The sequence below is a fragment of the Aquila chrysaetos genome, chromosome 5 (genome assembly GCF_900496995.4).
Source record: "Aquila chrysaetos chrysaetos chromosome 5, bAquChr1.4, whole genome shotgun sequence".
NCBI lineage: Eukaryota > Metazoa > Chordata > Aves > Accipitriformes > Accipitridae > Aquila > Aquila chrysaetos.
This window is the reverse complement of record NC_044008.1, coordinates 2,023,070-2,048,900: the sequence shown is the minus strand read 5'-3', so window position 1 is coordinate 2,048,900 and position 25,831 is coordinate 2,023,070. Positions and strand designations below refer to the sequence as shown.

The window sequence follows — 25,831 nt, the reverse complement described above, 5'->3', positions numbered from 1 at the left end:
GGCTCTACGTCTGGAGTTACGACTCAAACCCCGTGATCGCTCATTTTTATATATACACGAGGGAGGGGAAAAGCGTTTCCGTAGAGAGAAAAAATATCACAGCCCTCTTAATAACAATAAAAGAAAAGCGAGGGTGCAGAAGTTCAGGGGAACGCGCCTGATGCCTCTGTACTTGGAGTGAGACTGCAGCAACCCCTTCCCATCCCGACCAACGAGGACTACCAGGTGAGTACCTGGATTTCATTTATTAACCAGCAGCAGGCTTCATTTGCACAAACATTAAATATTTCAGTGCTTTCTTTGAGAGATCAGGTCCCACATTTCTCTGCAAGAAAAAAAGAAAAGGCAGGGTAGGGAAAAGCAGTTCAAGATACTGTGTTAAGAGTCTCCCCCCACCCTCCCTCCTAACTCCTAACCAAATATCTTTTTTATTATTATAACAATTTTTGGAGGCAGATCAGGCTGGGCAGCATGGGTAGAGTTTGGAAATCTTGGGAAATTGAAATGTGGGGATACAAATCACCGCTGTGCTTAAAGGGATGGGGAGGAGAGGAGGGCACAGCCCCATCCCCACAGGCTTCGCTTGAATTTTGGAGCCCTGGGAATCAGCATCATCAGGAGAGATTCATTAGGAAAGTAGAGGTGGCATCAGACAGAAAGAGTTTTCAAAGTCTACAGGTCTCATCCACAGTATTATTTTATTCCAGACTTACTTTTTGATGGGGAAAAAAATGAACTTAATCCCATGCCAAGGAGCCCATGATAAGCAGCAAATAGCTTTGTCCCAGTTTGCAGAGCTGCCTTGCCGGAGCGATTGACTTTTCTCTTTTAAAGCTGAGAGGCAGATCTTCAGCCGACACAAATGGTCCTGCCGTGGCTGTCGGCACCATCTCGGTATAATGCCTGTAAATTGCTCACGGGCATCCAGGCAATTTCCACCCACGGGGAATGGCACCCGCAGGTCACCCTCCGGCAGCGGCAGATTTAAGTCCGACTTCCTCAGATCTGCTGCAGGTGGTTTTCTTCTTTTCCTGTTTTTTGGGGGAGGGCGGGGAGGGGAGAAAAACCCAATTCCAGCTTGCTTTCTGGTCCAAGAAAACCTTTCTGGCATGCCTGGGCACAAAACAACCATGGGAAAAAAAAAAAAAAAAAAATCAGCTTTTGCTTTCTGGCCAGCACAGATGGACACTGCATTTTTTCTGCTGCTTTGCCTTCATTTTTGCTCTTTTTGTCAGGATATCCACCCCACAGCCGAGGACCAGGAAACCAGGTGCTGGGTGCGGATGCTTTTCAGTCACCTTTGCTCTGCCTTTCCTCTCGCTCGGCTGAAGTCCCTAAAGAGTTTTGCTAAGCAGAAAAAGCCTGAGCTGGCTGCGGGACCAAGCCACCTGTTCCAGACGGTGGTGAAATAGCTGTCGGGGAGAGGCGAGGTGGAGATGCTGCTCCGCAGCTCTGGAGAGGGCAGCGGCAGCTCAAACCAGCTCAGTTCTCTCCCAGCAGCCGTACTGGCTCTGCAAGGGCTGTCGGTGATGTTCCCATTCTCCATCCAGCAGCTCGGGGACAAACAGTGTCCCCAGGAAAGCAGGGGCCACAGGCAGGGGCGAGAAATTTAGCAATTTCTAAATTCACAGCCCCAAGCTCCCCATCCTGCTAGCAGGGGCTGCAAGGAGTTTGCTGGGGTGGGGGGAGAGCTGCTTCGTCTGGGACTGAAATGCAGCTGCAAAGGGGGAGATTTTTGGGGGTGGGAGAAAGATCTTCATTCCATTAAGCTTTTGCAAGCAAAATCTAAGTCCCAGGATTTAAATGTCTGATTCAGGGCTGAAGGAAGGAGAGTTTTGGCCCTGAATAGCCTTCACATGGGAGTTATGTGCCTGGGAAGGGTTTTCCTCCCCCATCCTACAGCGCCGGCTTTGCCGGTGCTGCCTGGGTCACGCCGTGGCTGCTGCACATCATCTGGACACAGGGCAGAGTTAAGGGGACGGTTGCTGCCTGGGGAAGCTCTGTGGGGTTTTACGCAGGGGCGAGCGAAGCAAAGAAGTGGCAATCGAGTGGTTCCCTCAAATCCTGCCTGTACGACCTGCCCCAAGCTCCCCCCTCCAAGGGACAGCAAAGGGCAGAGTTAAGTGGATAAACCTGCCTTGGTCTTCCTCACCACGGGACAGCGAAGGGCAGAGTTAAGGGGATAAACCTGCCTTGGTCTTCCTCACCACGGGACAGCGAAGGGCAGAGTTAAGGGGATAAACCTGCCTTGGTCTTCCTCACCACGGGACAGCGAAGGGCAGAGTTAAGGGGATAAACCTGCCTTGGTCTTCCCCGCCACGGGACAGCAAAGGGCAGAGTTAAGGTGACAGCAGTTTCAGGGACTGTGGCTCAGTGGCAGAAGAGCAGGTCCAGGGTGACAGCTCCTGGGGAGAAGTGATTTGATCTGATTTTGGATCAGTGTGAGGACATCTCCCCCACCCCACAGCCCCTCCTGCAGCGAGGCACAGTCTCCATCCCCAGCACTAGCCCCAAGACACAGAAGACCATGGAGACTTGCAGGAGCCATCCTGCTCCGCAAGAGCTTCCCAAGGGCTTCCCCCAGCTTCCTTGGCCCCTCCACACTCCCATTCCCATGGGAAATAATAACTTAGCAGCTCACAGCCCCAAACCAGCAGTGAAACCTCAGCCCCAGGCAGGGTCCCGCACCCCTGGCGACTGTGCCCAGGCCAGAGCTTGCCGTGCGATGTGGTTGCCACAAGATGGGGCCCAAGGATTGGGAATGCCATCATGCCTCCAGGCACTTGGAGGGCCCTTGTGCCCTCAGGGCTGGCCCCAGGGACACTTGTCTGACCTTGACAGGGGCAAAGACCCCCACCAAGAGATCTCTGGTGGCCTTTTTGAGCAGTCGGGTGGGTATACAGGGAGATGGGTTGCTTCCCGGAGAGACAGGACTCAGAGACGGGGAGGTTTTGCAGAGCAGGAGGGTTATCCTGAGGTTTTCAGCCCCTGCAAGACCCCAAAATGACTGTATTTCAAGCAGGGAGTGATGATGCTGAGCTGTGATTTTGGAGGTGCCCCCCAGGTCCCCAGGCAGGGCTGTCCACAGGGGGACTGTGCCCCAAATGTGCCATCAGATGGGGCAGCCTGTCCTGCATCCAGGGTGGAGGGGGGTCCTGGGGATGGAGCCATGGGGTAACAGGCAATCCCAGAGCAATCCAGGGCTGGAGAGGGGACATAGGACCATCACACTGGACAGGTGGCAGATCACCCTCCCAGCACTGGGGCTGACTGTCCCCCACTCTCCATGCCCTCTTCAGAGTTGTGTGAGCAGGTAGATGGACAATTTCTGGCTTCAGAGAGCACAGAAACATGGTGGTTTTAGGCTGACCGGAGAGGAGCTGAAAGGAAAACCTACCTTTACAGCAGCTGGTGGTACCCACGGTTACTCCATGGAGGTGTTAGCAAGGTGGAGAGGGCTGCATGGGGACTGCAGTGAGATTGGCCCAGGCAAGGAGGTACCCACAGTAGAAACCAGCTCTCCTGCACCAGACACTTGTGTTTCAGCAAAGGGATGACCAAATCCTCCCCTCCATGGAGGCTGCAGCCTTGCAAAGCAACTTGGACATCCTGCCTTCCACCCAGCACCCCAAAACCAGGGGCTGAGGTGTTGCAGCTTGGAGGAGGAGGCCCCAAGGCAACTCATTCCCACCTGCCCTAACCATTAGACGGGACCTGGGGGGAACCTGGGAGGTCAACCCAGGTCCATGGGATGTGGGAGGATGGTGGGACAGCGGTGCTCTGCCCTGGGCCCCGCGGGAAGCTCATGCCCATCTCTGCCCTCCCCTCGCTGTTTCCACTGGGCAGGCCACCGCAATGCCCCACACCAGGCTGCTGCTCCTCCTCGCCCTCCTCTGTGCCACCGAGACCGGCCGGGCTCTCCGCCTCTACAACGCCGCCTCCATCTTCAGCTGCCTCAACGCGGCCCTCGCTGAAGCCCAGAAGAGCCACCCAGAAGAAAATGCCGTCTTGGACAAGCGCAGCTTCGACTCCCCATTGCCAGTGGAGGCATCTGAGGAGGAGGAAGAGGAGGAGGAGGATGCGGTGGATGAAGAGATGGGGAAAAGGACGTTCCCGGGGGAAGGCCATTACAAATATGTCTCCCAGGCGCAGGTGAAGGGGAAGACGTACCAAAACCGAGCCAAGAGCGACCGTCGCACCAAGGTCACCCTCTCCCTCGATGTCCCCACTAACATCATGAACATCCTCTTCAACATCGCCAAAGCCAAGAACTTGCGGGCAAAGGCCGCTGCCAATGCACACCTCATGGCCCAAATAGGGCGGCGAAAGTGACCCCCCCATGGGGCAGGGGGGACTCGGAGCAGGGCTGGCTGAGTGGGGCCACCGCCCAGCCCCAGCCTGCCGGCCAGAGGGGACTAATGGCCATGTATGATATCAGTGTTGTATATTTTTGACCCATAGAGCTACCTAACTTTCATATCTCTTCTTCCTCCTTCTCTCCTTCGTTCCTCCTCCTTGACATTTCCACACGTGGGGAAGAGGCTCGTGTCCACAGCAGGGCAAGGGGACGTGTCACCTTGGGAAGGTCCCTGATTAAAGCTACGATCTCTTGAGTTTCCCATGCTTTGTTCTCCCTTCGCCTCCACCGGGTGCTCGGTTGGGTCTGTCTGGGCCCATAGCCTTTCCAAAACATCCCTCCAGCTCAACCTCACAGCCCTGTTCCCACCACAGTCCAGACCCCCACTCCCTCCCAAGTCCCCATACACAAGCTGTCCCTATGCACAATCATCACTGCATTGGGAAGGGAAAAGCAAGACAGGTCAGGGGACCTCAAGAGGGATTTCCCAGTTTCTCCTCCTGGGGATTCTCTAGGTTTTAAGGTTGTCTTGCAACCACCCCTTTCCCCACCAGCACCTTCAGCAGTCTCAGCTGGGACAGTATCAACATCCCCATCCACATGGCCCTTCATGAGTGTCCCCAGGCCACCACCTGGCCCTGGCCAGGGCCACCTCATGGCCTCAGGTGAGTTTGGACCCCAAGAGTTGCAGGTGCCTCCCTGGCTGCTCCAGACACACCACATGGGGTCTGTCCATGTTGCCCAGTCTAACCTTGCCCACTTTTCCACCATTCTCCCTTTCCTGGTAGACCTCTGTACTGGTTTTTCAGCTGCTACAGCTTCAGCTGCCCATACGCAGACCGACCCCATTCACCCCGCTCTTTTCCACCCTCCATTGAGCCTCAGCTCACCAAGCTCCCACCCCTTCACCTTGGACTCTTTATCCCTTCCACTAAATCTCCCTTTCTCTTCACCTCCCAGCCCACCTCCAAGATGAAACTGCACCTCTTGGCCTCCTTTCCTTCGTGTAACAGGCATGGGAGGTGGAGAGATATTTGGCCCTCCCTCCCCAGGAGACGTTTGCCAAGAGCAGGAAAGCAGGTCCCACCAGCCCCATCCAGGGCATGGCCATGGGGAGCATTCCAGGTGGGACATTATGAGGGGACAGATCTCCCGTTGAAGGGTTGGCAGATGGACCCATCAGCCATTTGCAGAGACACAGGTGGAAGCCTTCCCTCTCCGCCCCACTGGGCACCCAGAGGAGGCAACACAGCCAAATTCAGCCCCAGTGAGCCCATGCTCACGTGGCCAAGGCTCCTAGCTGACCCACAGCCCGGTGACTCAGGGCCCAAATTTGACCAAAGACCAAAAAGCAAAACCAAAATAATACACCAGGCCCTTCAGCATCTTCCCCTCACAGCACACACCACCAGCAGACAACACACCAAGAGACCCACAGCATCTCTGTGCAACGACCTCCTCCCACCTCAGCTCCAGGCATGTACAGGTGAGGTCTTTCCTTGTTGCAGTCTGCTGTAGCCTTGGACTATACGGCCCTTCACGTACGCTGTATAGAGCTGTCTGCATTTTTATAGCCCAACACCCTACACATCCATCCCCCATTAGTACATTGAGCTCTCGTTCAGCAGGACGTAGGCATTGTCCCCATTTTACACCCAGGGAAACCAAGGCACACATACCCGCTCACATCTGGTCAGGCAAAGCAGGGAAGCGCAAGGTCAGTCCTGGCCAGGCACCCGGCTGATGCACTCTCGTCCCTTTGTGGGTTTGGCCAGAGGTGCCCCGAGGTTGTCCAGGCTCAGCCTTTCGGATGCACAGGGCTGTCTAGAGGAGCCTTGGAATAGCAAGGAGCGACAGAGGGGTTTGCTCACAACCGAGGGAGAAATTACTGCTTTGAGCAGAATGTTGAAGAGGTTTTTTTTTTCCCCTGTGCTCCCCAGTAAGCTCCAGTAAATCATTGGCCAAAGCTGGGAACAAGCTTTTCCCTACCACCAGGTGCCAGGGGGAATCTGCACCAGCCCTGGTTGGGATCCTTTTCCAGCACCAGGTTAGACAAGGGGAACATCTCAGCCCCGTTCTAGTGCCTGGAAGTCAAAACATCACATCCCTGGGGCTCACGCTGGGTCTTTCCTCTGCTCCCCTTTAATGAAGGCAATTAACATTGAAGCGACACCATGGGAACAGATGAGGCAAGGTTTTTGCTGGCACCAGGCTGCGCTTGCATGTGCAAAGCCAAGATGGAAACAGCAGATATCAGCTGATAGCAAGTGATGGGGAAAGCAGAGATCCTCCCTCCCCAGCTGCAACCCTGCAGTCTCACCCACACCCAAACCCTTCCAAAATTAATCCTCCTTCTCAACCTCTGCCAAGCAAGACCAGGGATTGCTTGGAGGGGCTGAGATACAGGCAGAAGTCAGAGAAGCCAGATTTCCTGAGGAAGCTGGATGGAAATTGGAGCACTGAAATCTCCATCAGCACCCACCTGGGTCTGGGAGCATGTGGAGCCAAGGCTGCCGTGCTTGGGAAGGACAGCGTTGTTGTTTGGGGTGATATGTTCATTTTTGTAAAAGCCAGGTGTGGATTTGGTCTTTCCTGCCATTTCATGCAGGAACTCTCGGTATTGCACTCAAAACAAGTGGTTTGCTCAGTCATGGGTGCACAGCCACTGCACGCTCACTCTGGCCAACATATCCTGCTTCCACTGCCGGCTCCCTTCCAGCCTCTTCATAATCCTTCCCCAGGCAGCCAGCTCTTCCCTGGCCTCCAGGAACCTCCTCGTCCTCCTACTCCTCCTGCACGTGCCAATGCTCCAAGGCCTCCTTCACCCACATCAGAGCAAACCTGAGACGCTGCAGTGGCACGAGAAATGCTGAGGAAGGGGTTCAGGCAGTGTAACTCAACGGACATTGACCACCTGGCCAAAAATGCACTCCCACTGCGCAAGGAGGTACCCACGTTCACATCCATGGGGTCTTGGCTAGAAAAATAAAGCCGATTTCCAGCAGTGACCGCGGTCAGAGTTAGCCCATGCCCCACGGGACAGAGAGCACAGGAACACGGTGGCCTTGCAGAGCGTTACGTTAGGAGCTGAGACCCAAGCAGGGGGGTGAGATGCACTTCAGGCTGCAGATACACCTACAGGGAACCATCCCTGGTGGCATGAGACCCTCTTCCTGAGATGTCCTTTGCTGCTTCTGGGATGTCCTGTCCCACTCTTGGAATGTTCTGTCCCACTCCTGGGATGTCCTGCCCTGCTCCTGGGATGTCCTGTCCTGCTCTAAGCTGGGTCAGGTGGGGCTGTGACCAGCTTACCCAGGAACAAAGCCACCCCCAGCCACCCAGGAGCTCGGCATGGATCCCCCTCAACACAATTTGTGACATGGACAGGAGTACATTAAGATGCAAAAGCCAACCCCGTTCTTCAGAGGAGAGTGAGAAACTGCTCCCACTCTCAGCCCCAACCCCGTTGGCTGGGGGATGGGTGATTTGCTCTGCTCCATGTCCCTTTCACATGCTTTTGCTTTGACTGTTGGACTGTGGCCTTCCTGACCGTTTTCTGGGGGTTGTTGCCCTGGGAGAGTCCCATTTTCTGCCCTCCTTCTCAGAAGACCCCAACCCTCCCACTGAACCCAAGAAGGGTGGTGGGACAGAGGGGAACCCATGTCCAGGGCACTAGACCTTGAGGTTTAATAGTTCCCATAGAGGCAGTACCCATGTCTTAAGTCTAGATCAAATTTTAAAACTCATGTTTCTGGCCTCTGGGACATGCCGTGTCAGTGAGTTTCTTGCTTTTGTGTATGCTGCATGGAAAATAAAACCATTGTCTACTTGCAATGTGATGGACTCACTGGTACCTCTCAGTCCTGGCCTTATGCCGTATACTGTCACCTCTCTCCACAGCTGTCCCAGGTCCTCCAGGGCATCCATCAACCCCACATCACATAACGGCCTCAGCATCTCTGATGAATTTTTGCCACCTAACAGCTGTTCTCCCTATTTTAGAGAAGGGACACTGAGGAACAGAGAAGTCCCCTCTCCCACCAGTGTGCCAGAGGCACACAGGTCCTGCGCTCCTCTCAGGCAGTGGGCCCCGGCTCCACGGGGCAGCCTGGGGAGAGCTCTGGTCTCTGCACTGTTGATGGCCCGGGGCCAGGGAGAGGGATGCTGCACATGGGTCGGGGCAATCCCAAGCACAAATACAGGCTGGGCGATGAGTGGATTGAGAGCAGCCCTGCAGTGAAGGACTTGGGGGTGTTGGTTGACCAGAAGCTCAACATGACCCGGCAATGTGCTCTCGCAGCCCAGAAAGCCAACCATGTCCTGGGCTGCATCAAAAGCAGCGTGACCAGCAGGTCGAGGGAGGGGATTCTGCCCCTCTGGTGAGACCCCCCCTGCAGTACTGCCTTCAGCTCTGGGGTCCCCAACATCAGAAGTCCTTGGACCTGTTGGAGCAGGTCCAGAGGAAGGCCATGAAGATGATCAGGGGCTGGAGCACCTCTCCTGTGAGGACAGGCTGAGAGAGTTGTGGTTGTTGAGCCTGGAGAAGAGAAGGCTCTGGGCAGACCTTATTGCAGCCTTCCAGTACCTAAAGGGGGCCTACAGGAAAGATGGAGAGGGACTTTTTACAAGGGCAGGTAGTGACAGGACAAGGGGTAATGGCTTTAAACTGAAAGAGGGCAGATTTAGGTTAGATGTAAGGAAGAAGTTTTTCACTGTGAGGGTGGTGAGGCACTGGCACAGGTTGCCCAGAGAAGCTGTGGCTGCCCCATCCCTGGCAGTGTTCAAGGCCAGGTTGGATGGGGCTTGGAGCAACCTGGTCTAGTGGAAGGTGTCCCTGCCCATGGCAGGGGGGGGTGGAACTGGATGATCTTCAAGGTCCCTTCCAACCCAAACCATTCTGTGATTCTATGCTGCAAAATTCAGGCGTGGCCTGGGTAGCTGGGTTGTATTCAACGAGCCAGCGCTGCCCTGGAACTGGGAGAGCCTGGCTTTCTTGTGGGACCAGTGCTGGAGAAGCCATCCCAACCCCATGACATTACCCCAAGGCAGGATCCACGTCCTGCAACTCCTGTCCATTCCCAGCAAATTCAGCAGATGTGCTGTTTGCATTTGGAGAAGGGGGATGGAAAGTAGAAAGCATATTTCCAGCCCTGAAGAAAGCCTTAAAAATGAGCATCCTTAAATTAAAGTAAGAATTCTTAAATTTAAAAAAATAATAATAAAATAACCCAGATACTCCTCACACAAAAAAACCCATCCAAAGCTCTGTTCCTGATTTTACAGAAAGCGCTCTTAGACATCATGGGGAAAGCAATGCTGAAGGAGTACTTAAAAGCCAAAGAAAATCCAAACTCCATGGGTCTGCAGGTGCAAGCCCTTAGAGCACCTTGATTACCCCACACAGCTACTCCTCCTGGGAGAGAAACACCTGAACCCTTTGGCAGCAGGTGCCTGCAGGAGGAGGGAGCCCTTTAGCATCATCTACCTGCTATAAAAGGGCCAAGAGGGAGGCAGGCAGAGTGTGTTTTTAGTGAGGTGGTTGTGTTTGTGGTGAGGAGTCCAGGTGGTTCAGAGCCATGGTGAGTAGCTGTGGGGCTTGGGTTTGCTCTCTGACAGCCACGGTTGGCTCTTCCCAGCTCTGCAAGAGGATGGAGCTGGAGGTAGCTTTTCTTTTGGGCTGGGGGTTAGGTGTCTTGCTCTTTGGCTGTGGGTTTCTCTGGGAGTGAAAGTGGTTGTGGGCTCTGGAGGAGAATGTGAGCCCTGGAGAAGGGGCTCCTGGGGGTGCAGAGCTGGGTTGGCCTTGGAAGCCTGGTGTCCACCTTTTCCTGGCCTGGGGAGGACTACCCTGCTGAGATGCCTTCAGACTTGCCTGTCGCTGTGTGTGAAGATACTTTGAAGGTCTTGCTGGTGGCATCTGATACAAGGCTGAGCTAGGTGCCCATCTGATGCTGCTGTGGAGCTGAGGCAGACCTGGAGCAGGGGATGAAGGTCTGTCTTTGTGGAGACTGGCTCAGCATCCCTGTTCTTGCCCTGGTGTGGGGGATTAAGGCTGTCCTGGGACTGTTTGTGTAGGAAGAGAAATGCAGTGGTGGCTGTGGGCTGATACACTGGATATCAGTCCTCTGGGCAGGACCGTCTGCTTCAGTGTAGGATGTTGCTGCCCTGTCTCTGTGCTTGGTAAAGTTCTTGTTGTGCCAGGCTTCTTGCATAAAGGTAATTTGGAGTTGCTGTGCTGGGTCTCCAGCCCAGTGTCCTGCCCATGCCACAGCTAAAAGCAGGTGGTGAGGGCAGGCTAAGCACATCTGAAACTTTTCTATCTTGTAGCTCAGGGATTCCTGAACTGGATATGGTTTTGGGTTGGGTTTTTTTCCCCCAGTAAGCCTCTGTGAAAGTCTCTATTCCAGTCTCTCTGAAACCAAAAGCCTGGCTTTCACAGCCTCCTGTGTCAAGCAGTTCAACAGCTCAGCCGCACATTCTGCATAGGGACTCTTCTCTTTGGTTTAAGCCAAGAGCAGTTGGTTCATGGGGCAACTGCTAGTCTGGTATGGACAAGATGAAGAATTGGTCACTGCCCATGATTGCCTGGATCCTCTCTAGCTGTCTCCAGCCAGCTGAACCTGCATGGCTGCATCTAGTCTAAATGGAGATGAGAAACTGCTCTGACAGTCAATACTTGAAGCCCAAGAGCACAGGCTTCTCCCATCAGAGAGAGGCAGAGGTCTTCTGCTGCTGCCCATCTGGGTGGGGGGAGGCCTGCCTCTACCTCCCTGGGAAGAGCATGGTGGGGTGGGCTTTGCACTGCTGTCTAGTGCTGGCTGGGCTGAATCGTTCCCTCCTCCTCCCAAGCTGAGAGCACCAGGTGAAGTACCTGGGAAGGCTGTCTGTGCCTTGTCTTCTGCTCCAAGGCAGGATCAGCAGAGGAGAGAGAAGAAACCATGAGCAGCTGGACTTGGTGGCCTGCTCCTGGGAACAGGGCTGTTGAGCAATGTATTGATAGTGCTGGGATGCAGAGGGACCTACTGCGGTGCCCTAATCTCTGTATCTGCCTTGGTGGGACATTGCAATATCTCTCTGAAGGCCTAATGGTTAGCTGTTGCTCGTTCAGTAGCTCTTGGGAGCCTGCTATGGAGAAAATGTCCTGGCTGCCACCGAGCTGGGCTAATGCTCTTCTTGTCCCTAGGTTGTTGGCCACATGCTCTATAGACACCCTGATGTGCCATCTTTGGTCTAATTCCTCAGCGCACATTCCTAACCTCCTCTTCTCTCCCATCCCCGTGCAGAGGGAGTGTATTTCTGTCCACATTGGCCAGGCTGGTGTCCAGATGGGCAATTCCTGTTGGGAACTGTATTGCCTAGAGCATGGGATTGAGCCAGATGGCATCATCGTCTCTGCATCCTCAGGGCAAGCAGGGTCTTCCTTTGGGACTTTCTTCAGTGAGACAGGATCAGGGAAGCATGTGCCCAGAGCAATATTTGTTGACCTGGAGCCCACTGTCATTGGTAAGTCATGGAAGGTCTCCAAACCTCATGGGGGTGGAGGGAAGATACCTTCTCTGACTTGAAGGGTGGTGTTGGCCATGTAAACTGTTGCTGAGGCTGCCAGCATCCATGTGAAACTGTGTCTAAATTAGTGCAAGTAACTTGGTAGACAGTGGATCTTGTGCCAGTGACACTCATGAGACCTCAACTTCCTCCAGATGAGATCAGGACCGGGACCTACCGCACACTCTTCCACCCAGAGCAGCTCATCAGTGGCAAAGAAGATGCTGCCAACAACTATGCTCGGGGTCACTACACCATTGGGAAGGAGACCATTGACTTGGTGGTTGACAGGACTCGTAAAATGGTAACAGCCCTGTGGAGGGTCTTCTGCATTAGCACTCTTGTTGCTGTTGTCCTGGCCATCAAGAGATGCAAAGCAGATCTTGGTCAGCTTGACCATGCCACTGTGACCTGGAACAACATGATGGGATACATGTGGGCTTATTTCTTGCTGGTTGGGACTTGAGGGGAAAACGAGGGACTAAAGATGCACCCAGCTTAAGGAGAAAAACAAGCAGTTGTGATTTGTCTAGGCAAGATGGCTTTCTCCTAATGGGTGTAGTGTCTGCTGTGTCAGTCCTGATCCAACATCTCATCCCAAACCATGTCACAGCTCAGCTTCTGGCTACTGTCTCCCATTAGGCCTCTCCTCCCTTGTGTGGTTGCCTCTGGAGTATAAGGTTTCTCCCATGTAGACCCTCAGAAGTGCTGTGATAATGCTAAGATACTCTTGGTTTAGGTAGAACCTCTTAGTGGCTTTCAGACTTTCCTAATACTCATGAGTAGGAAATCATGAGTCTAGTAGGAAATCATGAGGACTAGTATCATGAGTCCCTATCTGACCTAATATGTCACTCAGGCCAGGCTTTGCTTCCTGCTAAAAGAGGAGATAATTTAAAAGCAGTGGTGTTTGCTGTGTCTAAAAGATCTCACCTGTTAGAAGTGGAAGGTGTGTGTAAGCAGTAGTTAAAAACAAAGTAAAAAAAGGCCTTAAACTTGATGGCTGAACACAGTACCTGAGCTTAATTTAAGTCCAAGGAGACCTGAATACCTCCAACTTGGTCCTTCTAATCTTTTTCTTGGTGTTGCAGACTGAGCAGTGCAGCGGCCTCCAAGGGTTCCTGGTGTTCCACAGCTTTGGGGGAGGCACAGGCTCCGGGTTCACCTCCCTCCTCATGGAACGGCTCTCCGTGGAGTACAGCAAGAAGTCCAAGCTGGAGTTCTCTGTGTACCCAGCCCCACAGGTCTCCACAGCAGTGGTGGAGCCCTACAACTCCATCCTCACCACCCACACCACCCTGGAGCACTCGGACTGCTCCTTCATGGTGGACAACGAAGCCATCTATGACATCTGCAACCGCAACCTGGACATCGAGCGCCCTACCTACACCAACCTCAACAGGCTGATTGGGCAGATAGTCTCGTCAGTCACCGCCTCTTTGAGATTTAATGGTGCTCTGAATGTTGACCTGACTGAGTTCCAGACCAACTTGGTGCCCTACCCACGGATACACTTCCCACTCACCACCTACGCACCCATCATCTCGGCAGAGAAAGCTTACCACGAGCAGCTGTCAGTGCCGGAGATCACCAATGCTTGCTTTGAGTTCTCCAACCAGATGGTGAAATGTGACCCGCGCCGTGGCAAGTACATGGCCTGCTGCCTGCTGTACCGGGGCGACGTGGTGCCCAAGGATGTGAACGCGGCCATTGCAGCCATTAAAACACGCCGGTCGATCCAGTTTGTGGACTGGTGCCCCACAGGCTTCAAGGTGGGTATCAACTACCAGCCTCCCACGGTGGTGCCTGGGGGAGACCTGGCCAAGGTGCAGCGGGCCGTCTGCATGCTGAGCAACACCACGGCCATTGCGGAGGCGTGGGCCCGCCTGGACCACAAGTTTGACCTGATGTACGCCAAGCGAGCCTTTGTGCACTGGTACGTGGGGGAGGGCATGGAGGAGGGGGAGTTTTCGGAGGCCAGGGAGGACCTGGCTGCCCTGGAGAAGGATTATGAGGAGGTCGGAAGGGACTCGGCAGATGGAGAAGAGTATGATGACGAATAATATTTTTACCTGTGGGAAGGGAGCTTGGATGGAGCTTTTTGTATGCTGGTCTTGCACTTCCTTCCAGAGAAGGGAGTCATGGGCTAGGTCTGAGGAAATGTGACTGGGAAACCCTGCTGCTTGGCCAAAAGCAACTCTTTGGTCAAGATTTGTATATGCACAGTGTTGGCTGAATAAATGGTAACCAGCGAAACATCTTCTCCTGTCTTGATGTGCTGCCTAAATGGCTCATGGGGGGCCTTGGTGTGGGGTGGGGGTGAGACAAGGGGAGTCAAAAGAATCTCAGTCTGGTGGTTCCCATGTTGCCTTGGTCACTGCAGTCCTACCTGTAGGGTTTTCCTGCTTCTAGATGCAGGGGTGAGCCCTGTCAACCGGGGTGGGTGACAGCATGATGCGGGCCATCTGCTCTGGGGTGGAACTGCTGTGTTAAAACAAACATTGGGGTGACAATCCTACTTGGGCACTGGCTGCCCATGGTCTGTCCATTTTCTGAAACAGCTGGCAGTGGGGTTTCTGTGCTGTTCTCTGCTCCAGTGAGTAGCAGAGAGTGGGGTCTGGTTTCTCTGGTGTCCTGCCGCAGTACAGAGCCCTGCTAAAGCAATCCGTGTCCTGCTGCCAGGGCCAGGCATGCCTGGAAGTCTAACTGGAGTTGAGAATTCAAATACCTTGGCTGTCTGTCAGTCTCCTATAAAAGCACCCAAACCCTGTACTAGCTCTAAGTTCTAAAGCAAGGAGCTGTCTCCGCAATTAGACTTCATCCCTCTTGTGCTGGGTGATGGCTGTTCCCCAGATGTGATTGCTGCAACAATCCCTGCAAACAGCTAATGAACTGAAAAATGGGGTTTAATTTGATCTCTGCAGATCCCCTGAACTGCAGCAGATAATTTCCTCACAGGGCACTCTCATCCCAGTAGGTGATGCAAGAAAAGGAGCTGGCTGGGATGTGGTAGGGAAGCTGGATCTGCAGTCAGGCTGTAATTGAAGAGCTGACAATGCTGGCTCTGGGTTGCACTGGAGGAAGATTTAAACAACCTGAGGCAAGGGTGGTGGTGGTGGGGGGTGGTTATTATTAAAGCCTGTCTCCACTCGCTGGGCTCCTGGGGCTGGCAATGTCCCAAGGTCAACAAGGTGGGAGCTCCTGGGGGCTGTCTCACCTCCAGCTGCCCTCTGCCTGGGGGAGTGATACTGCTTGGACTGGTGGGAGTGCCAATGTGATGACTGCAGAAGAGGGAATGAGCTCTCCTGTGCCTCCTTTGAACCTCCTGGCCCCACCAGATGCAGTTTTATGTGCTGGGAAAAGCCTCTCTGTGGAGGGCTGCTGCGGACTCCAGAGTGATGCCCAAACCTCCCTCCAGCAAAGAAGGAGGGGACAGAGCAGAAAAAGTAGCTTGGGCAGGTGCAATGCCAGCTCTGCCTTCCCTTTCCTGGGGACTTGGCCAGGAGCTGAGTGAGGGTTGCTTGATTTTTTTGGTGGAGCTTTTCTTCTGCTTAGCACAGGTGTCCTGGGATAGGGGTTCTGTTTTGGGGTTCACGGTCTGCCCTTCTTGTGGCCCAGTGGCAAAGCAGGTCATCTCACTGCCCAGAGGCTGGGTGCTGAGGAGGGAGGCACAGCAGCCAGAGTGGCTGTACCAAGTCTGGTGGCCTGAGGTTGCATCTAGACCATCTCATTTTGTGATACTGGAAAGGCTTAATCTCCATGGACCTGTTGAACACTCTGCATTCTTGGATGGTCAACCTCCAGCTAGCAAAAAGTACTTTTTTTTTTTTTTTTTTTTTTTTTTTTTTTTTTTTTTCCCCTTCTTGTTTTAAATCTTCTGGTGTGCCCAATAGCTCTTGAAGGCAGAGATGTATGGTGGGAGCTGGTACACAGCTTGCCCATGCTGGGAGTGGAGGGAAAGTCTGACTGTTGGCCCATTTGGGCCATGTTGCATCTCTACAGCCACAGCATAGTCCTGCCCACTGCCCTGACAGCCTTACAGCTCCATCAGGGCGTTTTTGTGAATGCTCATGGGCTTCAGGCTTGTCAGCATGCAATGGCAGCAGGATCCTTTCTACCACATCTGTGTGTGATGGCCCTAAGCTAGGCCCAGAAGTAATAATGGAATGAGAGAGTTTGTCTCCTAGCCAGATGAAGGCCATGTCCCCCTGTACTGAAGACTAACCCCCTTAAGCAGCCTCATTGCCATTGGTCCCAGGAGAACGATGCTCTGCTTCTCCAGATGCAGCTTTTGGCTTGGACTGGGGCTGTGGTATGGAAGCAAGAGACAGCAGGTGCCGCTGGATAGCACCAAGGAAGAAAGAACTTGCCCAAGACCTTGTAAGAAGTCAGTGACGGAGCTCTGTGGGCATCTTGAGCCTCCTCCCTGCAGGACAATGATGAACAAATCTGCCCTGACCCCTGTGATCTACCCTTATTGCAGTAATGAAGTACTGAATGAATAGTGGTGAATGGGCTGGAGAGATGTGGTGGAAACACAGATCCTGCAGGCTGCTCCATGTGTTGCTGTTTAGTGGACGTTTTTTTATGAGACCAGCTTTGCTATTCCAGCACGTGGGTAGGAAAAATGAAGCTGAAACGGTGCAATGAAGTGTGTGCTGTTCTTGGGTGTGAGTCTGTACGATCCACCGTTCATGGAAAAGACAAAGCGTTGCCTGTGGTGATCGAGGTGGAGATGCCAACTCCCCAAAAGCCATGGGATCACGCTCCCTCCAAGGAAAATCCTTTCCTTCCTTTCCTCACTGTGTTTGTGGGAGGGCAGGAGCAGGTCTGTGCTGACAGACATACTGGAGTAATTGATTTCAGTAATAAACAACTGCTCCAATTACATGAGTCCTTGTGCTGTGCTGATTGCTTTCCAAGCTGCAGGAGCATGTGGCTGCACTCCTGCCCTTGCTCACCCATGCTGGGTTGGCTTGTGGCTTCAAGTGGGAGTGATGTTTGCTCCATGTCCACCCCCAGGGTGCTGGCACTCACATTTTGGGGGGATTTAACCAGTGGTTTCCAGGCCCAGATGTCTGTGGGGAATTGAGCCACTAGGGAAAGGTGGCAGCCCTCAAGACCGTGCTTGGAAACTCCCCAGCACATTTACCTGTAGGCGCAGAGACAGAAGTCATCTTTGCTCTTTTAAAAAGCATCTTTGAGCCCTGAACAGTCTCATTTTTGGCAAATGGAGCACTTACTGTTGCCCTGTGAAGGGTTATTTTCAGTGCTAGGGGCATGGTGTGGGGACAACCAACTGGAAACACAGGAGGGGGGTTGGCCCTGTCCCCAGGAATCAGGGGGTGGAAAGTGGCCACCTAGGGTGGAGAGGAGACCCACTCAGCCCCAAAATCTTTGGGCTGGTCATCTTTGGGGCATCTCAATGCGGTCCATCACTCTAGCAGAGCTGAGGTGGAGAGGAACCCACTCAGCCCCAAAGTCTTTGGGGCTTCTCAATGGGCTCCATCGCTCTAGCAGAGCTGAAGATGAAGGAGAAGCCTCATCAGATAAGGTAGAAGCTGGTTACCACCCTCAGAAGGACCAGCCTCAGAAGGTAGTCTGATGCTCAGCCTCCCCAAGAGCAATGGGCCATGCCTAACACTTTAGGTCAGGCAATCTCACAGCAGTGAGTTGAGCACAGAGGAGGCTTCAGCCCAACAGGGATCTTCCTAGGGGTCCATCTACTGCCCGTTCATGCTGTCAGTACCCCAGCTTTTCAGGCTAACTGCAGCCAACAATGAGCTCTGGGCTCCTTCTACCTCCATCTCCCAAGTATAGGACAGAGCAACAACCCCTCTCCCTCTAACCAGCCCTGGCTGTACCTCCCCACGCATCACTTTGGGAACACCTCCAGAATCATACCCCCATCAGGGGACAGGGCAGCTGAAGCTGCAGGGCATGGAGGAGGTCTGGGGGGAAAGACTGACTCCGCTTTGAGACAGAGCCCAACGCTGAAATAAAGGGTGGATGTGAGGCTATGGTACCCAACAAAGTGTAATGCAATAGCCATGAGCAGGGCACCTAAAGACTCAATTCAGCATGGAGCCAGCCGTTCTCCTTTCCCATTGGCTTATGAACACTCCCTCTCCATATCTTATCAGGGGCATTTCGTTGCTCTTCCTCCTGAATCACCCCATCACATGGGCCTGGCTCACCTCCCCAGGGCAAACTCCAACCCCAGGCACATGGGGTTGGTTTCACACCCACACCAACTCCTGAGCAAGACCCCCAACCCAGAGCTATAGCACTACCCCAACAACCAGAACTGGCTCAGGCAGCAAACAAGCTTTACCAAAGATGGTGAGGAGGCAAAACCCCGTGAGAAAGGTGCTCTTTACCCAGGCACCAATCCCCATTACAGCACTGGTCAAACTGGGGATTCCCTGCCTGCTCCCAGACATGCATCCCCTGGGCTGCTCTTGGAGGTGAGAAGAACAACAACCACCTCCAAACAGACAAGACCCTGCAGGATATAGGACACTTCCCTCACAGCAATAATTACAGTTGATGATCCTCACAGGTGGCCTACCCAGAGCACACCCTTATCAGCACTTGCTGTTCTCCCCAAGACAACATCCATGCGGTAGGGACCTCGCCACACAAACACCCTGGTTAAATCCAAAGAACTCAGAGAAAAAAAAAAAAAGTCTTTATTCAAATACAAAAAGACAGTTGCATAGAAGTGTACAGGTGCATTTCTAATTAAAAGGTGCTTTTACAGTAAAAGCCACAGCAAGAGTTTGCTATTTCAGCCAAAGCAGGCAGCTTGCAACTTTCCCCTCGACTAGAAACCACGATCCTCTGCCTAGGCAGGATGCATCCCCAACACTAAGTCAGGCACTTATTCAGCTTCACTCATCAATAAACAGCAGTGTGATAAAGCTTGAGACACCCATGCTATAGAAGTGCACTATGAGCACGTAGACTATGCAAGCAGAAAAGGTATAACATGTCAAACGGTAGCTTTGAGGTTCAGGACAGTCCTTTGGCACCTCCAGGCACTCAGGACCAGTTTAGCCTGATGACAGAAGGTTTGTATTTCATCCGAGGTTTGACTTCATTAAGAACAGACTGCAGTTTGTTAATACTCATCCTCATCAGCCTCATCTTCTTCTCCATCTGCCGAGTCCCTTCCGACCTCCTCATAATCCTTCTCCAGGGCAGCCAGGTCCTCCCTGGCCTCCGAAAACTCCCCCTCCTCCATGCCCTCCCCCACGTACCAGTGCACAAAGGCTCGCTTGGCGTACATCAGGTCAAACTTGTGGTCCAGGCGGGCCCACGCCTCCGCAATGGCCGTGGTGTTGCTCAGCATGCAGACGGCCCGCTGCACCTTGGCCAGGTCTCCCCCAGGCACCACCGTGGGAGGCTGGTAGTTGATACCCACCTTGAAGCCTGTGGGGCACCAGTCCACAAACTGGATCGACCGGCGTGTTTTAATGGCTGCAATGGCCGCGTTCACATCCTTGGGCACCACGTCGCCCCGGTACAGCAGGCAGCAGGCCATGTACTTGCCGCGGCGCGGGTCACATTTCACCATCTGGTTGGAGAACTCAAAGCAAGCATTGGTGATCTCCGGCACTGACAGCTGCTCGTGGTAAGCTTTCTCTGCCGAGATGATGGGTGCGTAGGTGGTGAGTGGGAAGTGTATCCGTGGGTAGGGCACCAAGTTGGTCTGGAATTCAATCAGGTCAACATTCAGAGCACCATTAAATCTCAAAGAGGCGGTGACTGACGAGACTATCTGCCCAATCAGCCTGTTGAGGTTGGTGTAGGTAGGACGCTCGATGTCCAGGTTGCGGTTGCAGATGTCATAGATGGCTTCGTTGTCCACCATGAAGGAGCAGTCCGAGTGCTCCAGGGTGGTGTGGGTGGTGAGGATGGAGTTGTAGGGCTCCACCACTGCTGTGGAGACCTGTGGGGCTGGGTACACAGAGAACTCCAGCTTGGACTTCTTGCTGTACTCCACGGAGAGCCGTTCCATGAGAAGGGAGGTGAACCCGGAGCCTGTGCCTCCCCCAAAGCTGTGGAACACCAGGAACCCTTGGAGGCCACTGCACTGGTCAGCCTGCAGCAGAATAATGTATATTTACCCCCTTCTGTTAAGGACAGGAATAACTATCCCAAATAATGCAGCAATAAATTCTGCTTAGAGCACTTACTGGCCAGAGTGCACCCAATCCCTAGAGTGGATTCACTCAGTGTTTCACCCTACTGAGCATCCTAAGTATACATGTGTTAATTGCAGCGTTTCCATGGAGCTACCATAGGTAGCTCTGTATGGTCGGATGGAAACTCTTGGCAAATTGCTCCATTATCAGCTCAGTGCATACCTCAGCACCCGAGAGGTAGCGTGTGAGACCTAGGAGACATCTAAAAAACATTTCACTGACAAGCATCCAAGTACATTGTTACCATCCTGCTTCACTCCTATCAAATGTGGAGGTTGGTCTCCCCAGCCTGGCTACTGCAATTGCACAACCAGGGTGTGGCTTCCCTGTGGTCAAAAGTCCTTCTCTTCTGTCTCTTAGGTTTAGTGTTGTGTCAATTCATACATGTATGATGTGCAATAACAGTTGCTTTTAGGGCACGCATACAGGTTCAGATGGCCCCTTGCTTTACTGAGCCCTAAACCTAATCACAGCAGCAGCCCTTGAAGCTCACGTAAAGGGGTTTTTCTTTTAAGACTTTTACCCCAAACCCAAAGTTTAATTGTATTGTCCATGGTGTGTTATTTTAAGGGAAAGACTGTCTTTTCTCTTACCATTTTACGAATTCTGCTGAGGACAGTGTCTATAATCTCTTTTCCGATGGTGTAGTGGCCACGGGCATAGTTGTTGGCAGCATCTTCCTTGCCACTGATGAGCTGCTCTGGGTGGAAAAGCGCATGGTAGGTCCCAGTCCTGATCTCATCTACAGAAGGAGAGGCAGTCATGAACAGCAGCACACAGTTACAGGTTCTGGACATTAGTGTGACAGAGTAAAATACACATCACATCTACCAGGAGCCCACATGAGATGATGTCATGGCATGGTTAGTTCAGACTGGAAATAGTGGAAGGGGTAAGAATAACCCTGTCCAGGCTAATTTAGCAAGGTCCTACTATACCTCCTCCATATTTGCCCAGCAGCTACCTTGAGATCCTAATGTAATTTGGCTTAAAGAGTTAGGACACTGTCTACTTTTCCAACATTATTGTAGAATTATAGTTACCACATACAATTAGTTCCTCTACTTGTTGCAAAGCATCTTGAGGTGGCTGGAAGCACTACCTCCATCCTCTACTCTACAGCATACTGGAGAAGAGACAGGGTGTCTCCAGTGTTGACATTTCTCCTAGACATATCTGACCCAGCTTCAGGCACCTTATGAAGACAGGCATTAGGAGCAGTTTCTCTAGGCTCCATGCAGTCGACAAATTTGGAGGCACCTCCAGAGGGTATTTAAACCCACTCAGTCTCAATATTGGATACATTTTGTGTTCTACTGGCTCGCTCACTAGGTTCCCAATTTAATGCCTTAATAAGGTGCCTAAAAATTAAATGGAACCAAAACAAAAGTCTACATTCCTTCCATTAGATGAAATAATGAGGCACACATCCTAGATGGTAAGATAGGAGCAAACACTCAGTAGAAGCCGAGAAGGCAGAAGCAGGTAGATGGATGCAGGTGGTTGGGAGCCATTTCTACCAGTTCCTTGAGCACAAAAAGAATTTGTTTTCTAGGAGGGTACTCTAAATCAAAGTGCCACAATTGAGTCAAACACCCAGACATCACTAAAGGAGCTGGGGCTGGAAGGGGAAGTAGAAAGCTTGCAGTAGCAAGACACCTAGTTTCCACAGAACCATGAAATGTGTAGCACCCAAAGATCTTTCACAGGTAGCATTAAAACCAGATGTACCACATCAGGTCATAGGATGGTGTAATTCAGTCCAGAGCCACTGAGGTTAATAAACCCACGCCACTTTACACCTGCTGAGGATCCTGCTTAAGACAGCAACTCTCTTAAAAGGAGGGATCAACTAAAGACAAGTTAGTGTAGTAAGAGTAATAGGTTTGTCACTCCCAGGTCCATTTAGAAATGCAAACTGTCTCCTTCTGATGGCTGGAGACATTTTACTAGAGCAGAATAGTGGGAGCTTCTAGGCAATATGGTCAGCAACATGAGCCCCAAGTAAGAAGGGTCAGGAGTCACAGTTGAAGATGCCACAACACCCAACTGCCCCACTATTACCAATGACAGTGGGCTCCAAGTCTATGAACACTGCTCGGGGCACGTGCTTCCCAGATGCCGTCTCACAGAAGAAGGTCTCAAAAGAAGAATCCACTTGTTCGGACTTTGGTTCCACAGGTTTCATCTGCTTGGGGCCCGGAATGGTCCCGTCCGCCTGGATCCCATGCTCAAGGCAGTACAGCTCCCAGCAGGCATTGCCCATCTGCACGCCAGCCTGCCCGATGTGGATGGAAATGCACTCCCTCTGGAAGGGGGAAATGGCTTGTTAAGGTGATTTTTAGACATCCTGTGACTTAGCACTAGCCCCCGCAGTTCTCGTTTGAGCCATTTGCTACTGCGGATGATTAGGGAAACAGGCAGCTTCCGCCCACCGCTGGGATTTGGAGCGAGGATCAAACCGTGATCTGCAGGGCAGCTGGATGCAGCCGAGCCGCACATACAGCATCCCTAGGAAGGGCTTTCCCAGCCCAGGGGAGGAGTAAGGAAGGAGGTGAGGGGCTTCACGCTGAGCCAGGAAGCAGCTGAGCAGCACTGGCTCCTCACTCAATGCTCAACTGGCCCTGCCATGGAGTGGAGCACATGTCAGTCCCCCAGGTCCCAGAGCAATGGGGCATGGGGCACAACAGCTCCAGGCTCCTTGATCCAAAAAAAAAAACAAACCTCTGCACCAAACAGGGAGAAGCCAAGCTTGGGAAACTCACAGCCAAGCTGGGAGTCACAGCAGGAAACAAGGCTGGAGGAAACCAGCAGTCACCTGGGGCCAGAACAAGGGCAGGCTGACACCCGGGGAGAGGCTGGGAGTCCCAATTTAACCAGGTCACCCTCCAGGAGCCTCTAACTAACTCCAAGGCAGTACTGAAGGTACTGGCATCTTCTGGAGACTTTTGATGGTTGCATGCTTCCCTGGGTAATTGGCATCTCTGCTGTTTCCACCACCCCAAGATCAAAGCGCTGCTGCAGCAATATGACAGAGCTCCCAAGCAGAGACTCCCAATTACTGCCATGCATGGCATGGGGCAGTGCTGCTTCCCAAGGGATCACCATGAAAGGGAGCTGGTGAATCCCACCTGGTGATGGCAAGCAGTGTGGCTGATCCCATTATTTGTCGCATTGATGGGCAGCTTGGTTCAGGTCTCACCTCATTTCACACCACAACCCAGTCCTACCCAGAGCCGGGGGTCTCCACACATAAGCCCAGCTCCTCTGGTCCAAGTAGCCCACTCTGAGCAGAGCGTAACAAATGCCACCCACAGCCCCGTTGTCTCAGGGCTGAGAGGACACTCTGTGTGCGCACACCCCTAGGCATAACTATCCTGCCAGATTCCGTCCCTTGAAAGTCACTACCCTTCCAGTAACACTAGACAGTCCTGGGCACCAACCACTTTTGGCAGTAGCCATCAGGAGAAGGATGCAATGCAACTTCTCCCCTATTAGTCTCCAAGCATAAATGTGGCAAGACATTTCTCAGCCCTCAAGCGACTCCAATGGCCACCACGTGCCCAGGTCATCCACCGTAAAGCTAGACACCAACTGGATGAATGCTCCTGGTACCGCAGAGGGACACCAACCCCTTTAACCCACAGCTGGCCAAACACCGCTTAATCCTGGTCTGGGCTGAGACCGCCAGTTCTGCTGGGTGTGGAGGCTGTGTTTAAGTCCTCCCTCTCCAAGTTGATATTTGCACTATGTGGGAAATGCTGACTGCCATTTGCCCATCCCTCTTAGCAAGATGGTTGCAATAGCTCCTCGCCACAGTTTGCAAGGGTCAGCGCCACAGCCGCTTCACCAGTGCTAGCTGGGACAGCTGCTCTACTCACTATCCTCTCCCAGCTCACTAGTCCCAGCACCTGCTTCAAGGGAGCACTGGTATGTTCAGCCCCGAGCACAGGGAATGGGAACAAGAAAAAAAAAAAAGAAAGAAAGAAAAGAAGAAAAAAAAAAAGAGGGGCCTGCTGGAAGGAAGAAAGTGCAGCTTTTTTCTCCAGGTTCCCCCCCCCGGCCCCGCCTCAAATGTGCCAGAAGGTTTTTGAGATCCCAGATCTCCAACATTTGCATCAATATGAACTGCATTTTACAGACTCCAGCTATAGGCAGCCTATTGTTGTCCAGCTGATTTTCCCATTGGAAATACCATGTAAATGTTTTAACTGTTTTATAGCCAAGACAGACTCTAGAAGCCAGCAGATAAAAGGAAAAGTTCAAAAGCTGGCTCGCTAGAAGTTACTTTGAAGTTTTCTTCCATTTGCAGCATGCAAAGGGACACCATCAAATTTTCCAACAAGTTACTCTTTTGCATTCACAATAAGGTGACACTTGGGTTATTCTTTACATAAAGTTTCAGCAAGATCAGCCAGCACTGTTCAGGCTTGCAGTTTTCAGATCAATCCACTTCAGTTTCACAGCTGCAAACTCTTTAGAGCAAAGATTCAATTAAAAAGCTAGAAGGAAGACGGACTTTATTCATTTAATATCTAATCCCAAGGGTTTGTAGCAGACAAAGGCAACATGGCAGCTCACTCCCAAGGAAAAAAAACCCTAAAGGTCTCTGCAAGTTGCACTAGTTGCCTGTGTCAGCGCAAGAGTTGTAGTGTTAAACTTTGGGAAAAGGGCCAGCAGCGTCAAAATTTAAACTTTAGTCTATCACATAGTTTTGGATCGAGGTATGCTGGTTTCCCCAAAAAAGTAAAACCCAACTTGCATTAAAGAGACAGAAACTTTGCAACTCTACAGAGCCCACCTCAGGAGCTGCAAACTCAGAATGAAAAGCAGCAAGAGACCACTTAAATAGCTCTTCTCCAACCAAGTCCCTCACTTTTCCCTTATAAGGAGCAAACATTGAATCAATAAACCATAAGGTAATCAGCAATTAAACAAAGCTGTTTGGAATTAACATCCCTGAGAAAAAGGAGAGAAAAAGAACAAGCAAGCTGTTTAGCTCAGTACACTTGCAAAATATACAAACTATATTTTAAGTTTAGACTAATACAAATACAAGGCATGCTCTTACCATGATGAGACTGGAGGCTTGCTAAGATCTAAGTAAAACAGCTGCTGCCCCTGCCTCTCCCTGCAACTTTATAGCCCAGGAAGGCTTGACTCCACCTGAATATAAAGAAGCTTTCTGCTAGCTTAAAGGAGCAGAGCTCTTTTTCCTTTGCATCCCTAGAAATAGCAAGGGGTAAAATGATCTATTAGTGTCTAGCTGGTGTGATTTCTGTGATTAAACAGCCTTGGGTATAGTGCAATATGAAATTTTTTCAGGTTTTTTTTGGAAGAGCCTCAACTGGGGCCGGGGGGGTGGGGGGGAAGTAGATGCCAAAGTTTGGGGTTGGCTAAAAAGAAGGAAACTCTGGGGAAGTTTGTGTGCCCCCATATGATTCTCTTTACCCAGCAGAAACAATCTTCCCCTTATCATTATTCAGAGCACTGCCACTGATACCCTGTACCTTGTCTATTTTTAGACACAATTTTTGGTCTTTTTTCTGTATCCGCACTGATCTTCGGGGGAATCTGCTGACTTTTGCACTTCTGGGACATTCAGGTGTAGGCTCAGACCCTCCGTTTGCCTCACCTGTTGGCATTTAGGGTTCATTTTGCCCTCTTGCCAAGAGCTGACATAAGGACTCTGAGCCAGTTTTGGCCCCATCCTGCAAATGGG

The 25,831-nt window shown here is 52.1% G+C and overlaps 3 protein-coding genes across 3 annotated transcripts; 2 read left to right on the top strand and 1 right to left on the bottom strand.

Annotated features, from left to right (window-relative positions):
- Positions 1 to 127: 127 nt before the first annotated feature.
- UCN3 (urocortin 3) lies at positions 128 to 4,582 on the top strand. Its single transcript, XM_030015405.1, has 2 exons — positions 128 to 225; positions 3,847 to 4,582. The coding sequence occupies exon 2, from the start codon at positions 3,856 to 3,858 to the stop codon at positions 4,330 to 4,332; it is 477 nt and encodes a 158-aa protein (XP_029871265.1). The 5' UTR covers positions 128 to 225; positions 3,847 to 3,855; the 3' UTR covers positions 4,333 to 4,582.
- A 7,082-nt stretch (positions 4,583 to 11,664) lies between these two features.
- On the top strand, positions 11,665 to 13,962 carry LOC115341772 (tubulin alpha-3 chain-like). Its single transcript, XM_030015194.1, has 3 exons — positions 11,665 to 11,857; positions 12,055 to 12,203; positions 12,991 to 13,962. The coding sequence occupies exons 1-3, from the start codon at positions 11,680 to 11,682 to the stop codon at positions 13,960 to 13,962; spliced, it is 1,299 nt and encodes a 432-aa protein (XP_029871054.1). The 5' UTR covers positions 11,665 to 11,679.
- Positions 13,963 to 18,573: 4,611 nt separating this feature from the next.
- LOC115341771 (tubulin alpha-3 chain) lies at positions 18,574 to 25,235 on the bottom strand. The gene is made up of 4 exons (XM_030015193.2): positions 25,181 to 25,235; positions 22,174 to 22,417; positions 20,703 to 20,851; positions 18,574 to 20,006 (listed from the first exon to the last, which is right to left on the bottom strand). The coding sequence occupies exons 1-4, from the start codon at positions 25,181 to 25,183 to the stop codon at positions 19,023 to 19,025; spliced, it is 1,380 nt and encodes a 459-aa protein (XP_029871053.1). The 5' UTR covers positions 25,184 to 25,235; the 3' UTR covers positions 18,574 to 19,022.
- Positions 25,236 to 25,831: the final 596 nt, after the last annotated feature.